General features: G+C 30.6%; 1 protein-coding gene across 1 annotated transcript; it reads right to left on the bottom strand.

Annotated features, from left to right (window-relative positions):
• Positions 1-6,433: 6,433 nt before the first annotated feature.
• Positions 6,434-7,980, bottom strand: LOC133676220 (dof zinc finger protein DOF5.4-like). The gene has a single exon (XM_062097844.1). It carries the CDS (start codon positions 7,715-7,717, stop codon positions 6,752-6,754), a length of 966 nt encoding a protein of 321 aa, XP_061953828.1. The 5' UTR covers positions 7,718-7,980; the 3' UTR covers positions 6,434-6,751.
• Positions 7,981-11,582: the final 3,602 nt, after the last annotated feature.

Genomic DNA, 11,582 nt, shown 5'->3' with positions numbered 1-11,582 from the left:
AACCCTAACTGGTTTTAGAGTCTGGGTGATTACGTAAAGGAAAGGTATTAGCACCTCGTGTATACCTTACCTAGAATAAGTTGCATTGTTTATTTGTCTATTATAAATTAAAGAAATATTGTGTTTTCTAATTGTTGGTCTGTCTAATTTTAAAAAAAATATTTCTTGGTAAAGAGATCCTTATTTTATCAGGTTAAAAACCTAACCGTTTTAATGTCAATATAAAAAATAAAATAAATTATCTTTTTATTTATTATTAGGAATATGTTTTACATACAAGTTTATAATCTCGTATATTAAAAGAAACAAAAAAATAAATTAATTTTTTTATTTAATATCAGGATTACATTTTATGTAGAAGTTCATAATCTTTCATATAAAAATAAATTAAATAATTTGTTTTGGTATTTTTGAAATATAGGCCAAAATCTTTTAGAATTTTACAAACTTGTTGTAAAATCCTTATAATATTAAAAAAAAAAACATGTCAAAATACCTTTAGGGTTTTTAGCTATATGACAGGGAAAAAAAATATTTTTTAGGCTTTGATTAGCAAAAACTCATTTTTCTTTGTAGTTAAAAATAGGCTTAAGGTATTTGTCAAACACAACCTTAAACCCAAAAACCCTTTAACAAAAATTATGACAAATCAAACAGGATCTTAAACCTTTGATCCAGTTTAAGTTGACCAGGTTGACCTGAAATTTTTGTTTGACCATAAACCAAACCAAGAATCCTGGTTTGACCCGAAAACAACCCAAAAACAAAACTAAAGCCAAAAAACAGATCAAACACTCAAAAAACACAAAAACACAAAAATTCTTGAACAAAATGGATCAAACACACAAAAAAAATGAAGAACACCAAGAATATCAAGAACACTGAACATAAACCTAGCAAGATGGGTTCCAAAACAGACTAGATTTGATCAAAACGAAGGCATATACATATTGCAAATCATGCAAGGATCAATAATGTAGCATCCATTCACTTTGATTATCTTTTAAACATCATAATTTTATCAAAATGAGTTTTGGTCCAAAACCTTATAATTAAAAACCACTAAAATCATATTATTGATGCAAATAAATACTAGATTATTGGTTAATCATGCATAATGAAAGGTTTTATGCAAAGAAATGGACCAAAATTGATCCAAATTAAGGGGTTAAGACAATGTTCTTCCTAAAAACACGAAGAACATTGCTCATAAACCTAGAAGAAACCCGATCATGCCCAACCACTACTAAGCCTTGGAAATTGGCATTTTTTGGTTCTAAAACATGCCATTTTATCTCAATAAGTCACAATACCATATACAAACATGTTTAAATCTAAAAAACTAACAAAAAAAGTCAAAACATCAAAATCAAGCATGAGGTACCAATCTAATAACTACCAACCTAAAATAACTTACATATTCATGCACCATGGATTCAAAATTGGTTTTTTGAACCCATTTTATCCATGAACAGGATTGGTAAACCTAGGATAAATACTATTGCTTTAACATATATATATATATATATATATATATCACAAACAAACTTAAACAATAACTTTAATAAATCAAAAACATAAAAAGACTTCTAAAGAACATCATTAAAAAAAATACAACAACAAAGAAGTGAATGCAACATCATTTTTTAAGCATTCAAACCCTCTTTGATATGCTCGTAAATATAAAAATAAAACAAAACAAAAAAAAAACAGGTCATAAAGGACCTTCTTTTGGATCAACATGGTATATTTAGAACTACTCTCTCTTGGCTTTTCTTTGAAAAACTTTTCCTCTCACAAATTTACAAAGCTTAACAAAACTCTTGTTTGGCCTTTTAGACCTCTACAATTATGTTTCTTATTGATATTTCTCTTCTTTTCTTTTCTTTTTCTCTTTTTTTTTCCAGCCTCTTTTTTATATATATCTTGAAGAGGGTATTTATAGGATTTTGTTAGGGTTTTGGAAGGTCTTAAATCCATTTCTAACCTATTGATCTTGAGAAAAGTGTTTTAAACCCTTGATAAGAACTCATTAAGGAGCCTTTATGTGTGAACATATGAAAAGAAAATCAGTTTTTGCACAATGGTTTCACTATTAGGGCTAACTGAGTTGCCCGCTTTTGAGGATTTGTTGGAGCAATTATGATGTCATTGTCACTTGATACCATCAGAAGTTGGTGGGGGGAGATGCACACCTTTTATTTGGATCCAACCTTACTCAGTTTGAAGGTCTGTAGCTCTATATTCATTTATTTGATGATGCTAACTTGATCAGCCAAAACTATCGAAATAGAAATGCCTAGGTGACAAACAACGTGTCACTCACCTTCTCTTCATTAAGTTTGAATAACATGTCATTTAGGGTTTTTTTTATTGAAAATTTTCAATTGAGTCCATGCTCTTTTAATTTTTTTTTAATTACACCTATAATCACCTCCCAACTTTTAATTTCATGCAAATTGACCCTTGCCGAACTCAATTGTCAGCCCCAAAGTTGACCATTATTTTCATTCTAGTCTTTGATTCTGAATGTATGCATTTCAACCCTCAATTGACCAATAAACTTTTAATTTCTTCAAATTATCCACTAATTTGGTCAATTTTAGCCCCTACATTCACCGTCTTTTTCAGTTTGGTCTCTGGTTTTAGATTTCTGCAATCAAGCACCTCAATTTCTTCAATCAGTCAAACTTCAATATTTATACAATTAAGCCCCTGATTTGACCAAATAAACTCTTAAAACTTGTAATTCAACCCCTAGACTTTAATTTCTTCTAATTGAAGCCTAAAATGATTTCAAAAAACATTTTTTTCTTATAATTAATCCCTCAATAAATTACAATTAAACCTTGAAAAATATCAATTAAGTCCTTAAACATTCAATTTTGATTTTTTCTCAAATTGAATTTTCTTTGCCAATAAGGCTTTCATCAGTCGAAAATACACTGTTAAAGTTTCCAAACTTGTATATTTGGCTTTTTCTTAACTAGTCTTCGATAATTTCCTAAGTGTTCTATTATATTCTTCTCACTGATATATTTTTGTATTTTTCTTCCAACATTGTTTTTCAATTTTTTTTTTCTTTTCTCTTTTTTTATATGGAGCTCCAAAATGGATAACAATAATCCTTATTACTTAGTATGTTTTATTTTTGACAAGTTCATCATATGCTCCTCAAAACTAAATGGCTTGTTATTGTGTTAGCTGTAGGATTCCCTTAATGGATTCTATCTAGCTGTGGAATTTCATGTTTTGTGATATCCATATAGCTCATGAGAGTTTGTAATAAACAAAATAGCTGAATTATTAAAGATTTTTATTTTGTTTATGATGATGTTGTTTTTACTAGTGATGAATACTTATTTTTATTATTACATAAGAATTTGATGATTTACTCTTTAAGTTTATTTTTCTTATGGTAGCATTGTATTGAAAGATGCATTTGTGTTGGTTAGTTTGGAAATGTTATTAAGAAAATATGGATAAAGTTTTGGGTGGGCATGAGTCACCCAAGGTTGTGTCTTTAAAAAAAAGTCACACTACTTATTTAATATATTACTAGTTATCTTGTATGATCACATATTGAATATCTGGGGGTTATTACACATAAATTGGAATCCATTTTCTGTTTCTTCTCTCAATAAATTTTCATATCTAGAAATATATAAATATCTTTGAACTACATTCCTTCAAACTTATTTTTCTAACTCTAATTGTAATTCTTATTGAGCAATCATAATAAATTATTTTTCTAGAATTCTAGCCCAACATTTTCCCCTTCATGAGCCTGTTTAAATATTGTTTAATAGTTTCTTCAGATTATTGCTTTAATTTTTCTAAATAAACCAATGCAAATTCTAATTTTTTTCCTAAAGAAGTGAGCTTGGAATATAATCTAGATATCATTCTAACTCTAAACTAAATTTGGTTGTAATTCTATATACCAAGTAAAAGCATCTTAAGTTAATGAATTTGGAAATAACCTTAATTTCAAAAGTTAGAAATGGATGCTTCCTCACATTGACAAATAAATCTTTAGTGTGTGTGTTTATATATATATATATATATATATATGACCATTAAACAAAGCAAAGTCTAGAAATTTAAAATTATTAGGATAAGAGTACATCTTATCGATGTAATCTAGATATAGTCTTTTATATGTTGGTCTATGTATTTGTTGAACTTTGGGTCCATAAGCTTGTTCCATTATCTTTAGAATAATTTTCAAATCAACTTTACTTAGAAGTACATTCATTTCTAGGTTAGAATTATTCTTTCATTTATATCTTTTGGTGATGAACTCTCATAATTAATAAATTTATTTTTTGAACAACTCCTAGCTTCCTCTATCATTAAAGGCTTCCCTTGATTAATTCTTGGTTCAAATAAAGGATTATTCTTAGCATTGAACAACTTTGGCCAACAAGATTCTTTTCCATTTTATTTATGATCATTCCTCATATAATTTGATTCTTTTTTCACTTTCTTATCTAAATGATCATTAACCTCGATTGCCACTTGTTTGAAAATCTTATTCATTATCTCCAACATAGTATAATTAAAATAAAAAATCACTTTATCGTTTTCTTTCCTTATTTTGACATCTAATTTTGCATTGATGTCTTTACTAGCCTTAATCATTCTCTTATAAGTTCCTTATTCAAGTTTTGCAGTTTCCTACGTCATGCTACAAACTTCTTTCATCATTTTGTCTCTCCTTAACATTAAACTCTAACATTAAAAAATATTCTAAAAGGCATAGGGAAAATATCGTTCTCCACTCCACTATTCACTAATAAACAAATTGTTTTGTATCGCCATGGTGATTTTTTTTTTATCCTTTTTTTTATTACACCTTTATAGGCCTATATTAATGGCCAATTGAAGCACATTTATTAAGGAAGGAAAAGATTCAAAGATAAGGGACTAAGATGAAAAACACAACAAAAAAGGGTTTTTCTAAACTTGGGGTTAAACATACACTTTGGTTCTCTAATTTTTAAATTATATACTTTGAGTCCCTAAACATTTATGACATTCAATTTTGGTCCCAAACTTTATTTTTTTTTTATTTTTTTGGTTTCTAATTTGAGAGTGGAAAGAGAAAGTTGTTGAATTTTGATAGTAAAGAGAGTACCATGAAATTGAGTGATTTTGGTGTCAATGAGTTCATTTTGATAAGAACCATTTATACAAGGTGTTTGTTTTTCATTAAACTTGCATGAAAAAAATAGATCTGAACCTGAAAAAAATTTTGATTTCGAGCTAATTGTTAGTTTTAGAGTCAATTTCTAGGTTGTTAAAGGTTATAGATATGTCACTTGAGCCTTTTTCTAGAGGCCTAGGAGCTCTGGGCCTTCATAGCTGAGAGACTATTCCTTTTTTGCTCTCTTTTTTATCCATTAAAATTGTTTTTTTTTTTCAATTTCATCACCTAATTTTTTTTTATTATTAATTGGATAATGTAATTTGTTTTGGTTTGATTTTTTTTTTCAAATGCTTGGATATTTTGTTGGTTCATAATTTTATAAGTGTTTATTTTATATAAAAAAATTTGTTCAACATAATCGAGTCCATGACCCGGGTAATATATTTAACTGATTAACTTTGGTTGGGTAGGGATTGAGTTTGATAATTTTTTAACGTAAATAGTTATTAAATTATTTAATAAAATGTATGAATGATTTTTTTGAATTTCTATATAATATTTTTTATTTATAAAAATTTGTAAAAATCTATTTTTTTTAAAAATATATATATACTTGACCTAAGAGATATACAATGCGTGCCTGTCTCATATGGGAGACCACTTCTGCACATGCCTCTTGGCCCCCCCATATTCACCGTTACTAGCTAAACCCCACTCCACCCCCACCCACCTAATCTAGGTCCCATATCAGCCAGCCACGTCTATCACCATCTCCCTCTCTCTTTCTCTCTCTCTCTCTCTCTATATATATATATATATATATATATATATATATATATATATATATTCACATTCACCGTCTCAATTAATATTCTACCCATTCTGTTCAAGGAGTGAAGAGATTAGAGAGAGAGCGAGGACAAACCGACTATCCTTTTCTCGTCAGAAGTATCATGCAATGAGGTGAACCCACGTGGAAACAAGCATTAAGGATCCTCAGCTTATCTCCCTCACAACCGCCACGTGGAGTCATGATCACGCATGGGACTGGTCACTCCCTCGTGGACCCCACCACCACGGTCTACACTCCCCGGTGGTCCGTACACAATTGATCTAGTAATTAGTCCATCATTTATGACAACCATTATCTGTGACAGCAGTGACGTGGCACGTCCTCAAGTGAGTGTTTTTCAGGTTGACTTTTGTATTAAAGCACTAACAAGCATTAACTAATAATAATTAGTTACCTTAAGGAGAAGGGGCGGGCAACAGTTGTCGATCAAACCAACAAAACAAAACACTCTATTCTCACTATATTATAGTCCCAGAAACATCAGAAATCTAAGGGGAAAAAAAACACTAACATGAAAGTTAGTTGCTGTACATAAACACCCAAGATCAAACCCAGACACCTCCAAAATCAACAAATATACTCCATAAAATAAAATAAAATAAAAGAAGAAGAAGAAGAAGATTCATAAAAGAAAAAAAATTACATAAAGGAAAGCAGTCATATCATATTTTCCATTTTGTTGAATCTTTGAGATTTTTTTATTATTATTAATTCTTCTGTAATTTGAAGTTAACAAAGTAAGGGGTTTACGGGAGGTAAGCAGTCATATCATTCCATTGGCTCTGACTCCAGTAAGCTTGATCAACGGTATTAGGAAGATAAAAAAACCCACCAGCTTGATCTCCACTCCCTAACTGCCAATCCAACGCTCCAAATCCCCCACCGGTATTCTCTGTTGATCTACTACTACTCGGCAAAGCTGATAACTCAGCGTGAATCGTCTGATCAATCAACCCTCCTCCTGTCATCTCCTGATGCTGATTTTGCCACTGCTGCTGGTTCTGATTGCTCTGCACATGATGCTCAGGCCCTTGTTGCTGCTGTTGGTTCGTTGTGTTACTAAATCCAAACGACAAGTCGTTCGTCGATGTGATCAAGCTTGTGAAACTCCCAATCTCCGAGAAAATCCCACAGTCCGATCCTTGCTCGAGCAAAGCAGGTTCGAAACTGGGATTCATATCCCCACGTGGAAAGATTTTGGACTCAACAATACCATTTAATAAATTATTGGAAACAGAGTTTACAGAAAGCGCAGACACTGCTTCCACTGCTGTATTTGCATTCGTGTTATTTGTAGCCGTAAGACTCGAACTCTCACTACTAGAATGAGAGTTGGAGGATATATGATCTCGTCGCTGATGTTGTTCCTGTAGCTCCTGCGGTCTGGTACTGGAGGTTGTAATTGCATCAGAAGTTGTACTTGGTGTGTTTTGTTTAAGCTTAGACCGCTTGGTCTTGCGGCATCCACCGCCAACAGGAACGTTGCGGAGGACACCGCCTTTAGTCCAGTAACGCCGGCAACTCTTACAGAAGTGACGAGGCTGAGAGAGGTTGTAGTTGTTGTAGTAGCAGAATTTCGTGTTCAGCGAGTCACATCGTGGGCACTTTAATGCTTGGTGGTTCTGGTGGTGGTGTGGCCGTAGTCGCCTGTCACCCCCACCTCCACCACTAAATAACCTGCCTCCGCCACCAATTGAGTGGATGTCTTGCATTTCTCAAGCTCCTTAGCTACCGCTAGCTCCAGTTGAGAAACAAACGTTAGAATTTTGAGTTTTTTTCTTTTTGGGTTTTGCCAAGATTGTTCTATGGAAATTCAAAGGAAGGTTGAAAAAAATGGAGTATTCTGCCTCATGGCATCGACTTTTCAACTGTGGCTTTCAGAAAACCGGTCAAATTAGAACCGATTGTGAGAGAAAGAGAGCTCAAAGCGAGACCTGAACTCTTCTGACAAATATCCCCCTCCAAATCTTCTTCTATCTATATTATTTATTTATTTATTTATTTTAATTTCTATTTCCCAAATTAACCCTGTACCATATCTAAATTTGCATAAGTTGTTCCCACATGTGTGAAATCTCGAAACCACCCAACATGGACCGGGGGTGTTTGGTGTTAAATGGGGTTTTATTGGGATTTTCAACCGTACGGAAGGTTAGAGAATCTGGGCCGTTTAAAGGGGGACACGTGGACGTATGATAAAGAGGAGGTGTTGCTGTCCAGAACATCACGTTGTCGACTTGTCGGCCACCCCCAGTTTATCTGCTCTTCTAAATCGGTGTCGGTACAACTGGTTGAGGAGCTGCCACGTTGCTTGTTAGTATTGGTGAGTTGTCGAAACAAAATACGATGATTCTTTTGCTTAACTGAAGTGCGATTTAACGGATACTGTCCTATGTGTCTGACCTCAAAATTGTGCCTTGGGATCTTTTTTTTTTTTTTTTTTTTTTATGACTCTAAGATGTGATTTTGTATTAGAGTGTTTAACCAGGCTAACAAGACTTGTTTATTTGGGATGGGCATTCTGTACAATGTACATGCAAGAAAACACATCGGAGGATCAAAATGATACCACAATATCTCATAATTAACTAGCCATGAATATCATGGGCAAAATCCATCATCGTTGCCATTCTTCTCTGTTATTTTAAAGATTTTCTTGTAACTTTTGGATGCTAGTTATAAGATTGTGTTTCTTCCTTATAAAAAAAACTAAAAAAATATAGAAGAAGAAAATTTTTTTTTATAAAAGTTCTCTCAGACTCAAGAATGAAAGACTTGAAAGAATCCTCTAAAACTCAAAAAATAAAGAAAAAATTGCAAGAATCATTTAAGATTCGATTGCAGGAAAGATTTACAAGATTTCTCTCAGACTTAAGAATAAATAATGATTTGTAAAAGTCATTTAAAACTTTATCATAAAAGATTTTCAAGATTCACCTCAGACTCAAAAAGTAAAAAAAAAATTATGAGTCCTCTAAGACACGATCACAATAAAGATTTGCAATAGTCCTCTAAAACTAAAGAAGAAAGAAAGATTTATGAGAATCCTCTAAGACTCAATCATGAGAGATTTGCGAGAGTCTTTTAAGACTAAAAAAGTAAATAAAAATTATAAAAGTCCTCTTAGACTAAAGAGGTAAAGATAAGTTGTATGAGTTCTCTAAGATTAATCATAAGAAAGATTTGTAAGATTCCTCTAAAATTAAAAAATTAAGAAAGATTTGCAAGAGTCCTCTAACACACAATCACAAAAGCCTCCTAGTGGTAAGATTCAACTCAAATTCATAAAAGTCCTCTAAGACTCTAAAAGTAAAGAAAATTTGCAAGAGTCATCTAAGACTCTAAAAGTAAAGAAAAATTTGCGAGAATTCACTAAAACTCTAATTCGCATAACAAATTTTAAGAGTCCTTTGAGACTCAAAAGTAAAGAAAGGTTTGTTAGAGTCCTTTGAGACTCAATTACAAGAGCATCTTAATGTTCTACTCAAATTTATAAGAAAAGTGCAATGATTATATACAAAAGAAATTAGGATAGCTAATTACATGCTTATTTGTATGAATATAAATCTTTCTTTTGATGCTCTTATTTATATGAATATAAATCTTTCTTTTGATGCTTAACTTCCTCGTTAATAATTGAAATCAACTACTCTTATTTTTGCTAATGTTAGAACCCTCAACTTACTGACCCATTTAAGTGTTAGTATTTTTTTTTCTTTTATTGTGAAGAGACTCTCTCAATTGTAGTTGTCATGATATTACAATAAACTCCTTGCTTCACATGTATTCTCAACATATTCTAAACATAAATTGATTTGCATTTTGAATTAAAAAAAAACCCTATCTCAATGTGATCTTTTAAAACATTTTTCTTTAAAAACAATGTAGAATTATATGCAAGTGCAAGCCAAAACACGCCTTGCAACTGTTGGGTTCCTGAATGTCATACACGCAGTAGAAATAACAAAACAAAAAATAATTCAAGAGTTCTTAGAATCATGTTAGATAGATCTAGAGTTGTTTAAGAATTTATTACCTGAAAGCTGATCTTCTTTGATTTTGAATAGTTCTTTTAAAGGTTAGGTTGTCTTAAATTATAAGTCGTCCAATTGTCCGGCTCCAATGATAATCCATATGAACCACTAGTGAGAAACTCCTAAATCTCTATTTAGGCAAGATAGATTATTATGTCTAGAGTATTAGCTCTATATTTTGTGACTTATATAGTTTTTTTTGTCTTACACACAATAACTCTTAAAAATAATAAGAGGCATGACTTACTATTTATAGAGAAATTTGAAAAACTTTATATATTGGCAAAATATTAATTTGCCCATTGTATAATATCCATATATTAATTCATGATAATTTTAGAAATTAACTCAATCAAGTCCTTACTTGTTTTTTCTAAGTTTAGAAATATAATCCTTGTATTAATTATATTTTAGTCCTTAATTTCTAAAATATATTTTAATTAAGTTATACTTAATTAAATCATCTTAGTTTAATTTTCTGACTAGTAATTCTTAATGTGTGTGACCTATTAGATTCCTAATATGTTAACCCAAATATAAATTATAATTCTAATTAAATAAAATTAAATAGATTAAATAATTTAATTTATTATCAATTCAACAATTGATTAATTTATTTTTTGAAGATTATGTGTATTGTCTAGCAACATGTCATGATCCCTAAAATATTAGATAAATCATTTGTGGTTTAACTTAACATTTTAGTGATTGATTTCTTAGTGTAATTAATATTCTTTCATCAATAATATTCTGATTTAACATTAAAGTATGGAGTATGTCTTCCATGATTAATCATGTATGTTTTCTATATAATAATTATTGATCGTTTGAATAAAAATTAAAACCTTTTTTAAATCTCATTCCATCTTAACTAAGGATTTCTTAGTCAATACTATTAGAGAACAGATTGAATATTTTTTCTAATTCACCTAAGGTGATGAATCCTCTCTTAATCACTTAGGTACCTTCATACATTTCATGATATACCCAATATCTACCCTTTTGTTATCTCGATTAAGATAACATGTAACAAGATCAAAACATAACTTTCACAACCATCACGTGAGTCTTTCTATAGACATATGTGATATTTCCATATATAATTCTAATACAAGTCAATTTAGTATACATGTCTTATGACAAACACCTACATATTAATTTTAGGTATCCCTCATACCTCAACTTATAAGAATAATTGTTTCTTTTCATAATATATATATATATATATATATATATATATATATATATATATATATATCAGTCTCTATAACTCTAATGAATGTCTAGTAGTCTAGTATTTAAGAGAGCATCGACCAGGAACATTTTAGAAACAATGCTTTAATGTAATAGGAATCTCATAATTATAACAACTTTATAATTTTCTTTGCAAAGTATTTTTGTCACATGAAATTTATCTTTACTCCAGATTCATTAATCTAATATTATATGAATATTAAAGACAAATTAAATCTTTATTAATAATAAATATGTATTTATATGAATATAATAATGTCTAGTATTTAAGAGAGCATCGACCAGGAAC

Source organism: Populus nigra, chromosome 16 (assembly GCF_951802175.1).
Source record: "Populus nigra chromosome 16, ddPopNigr1.1, whole genome shotgun sequence".
Lineage (NCBI taxonomy): Eukaryota > Viridiplantae > Streptophyta > Magnoliopsida > Malpighiales > Salicaceae > Populus > Populus nigra.
This window is presented reverse-complemented; position numbering and strand designations above follow the sequence as displayed.

Excerpts from the sequence above, each read along its gene's own strand:
- LOC133676220 (XM_062097844.1), bottom strand. The coding sequence starts at position 7,717 with ATGCAAGACATCCACTCAATTGGTGGCGGAGGCAGGTTATTTAGTGGT.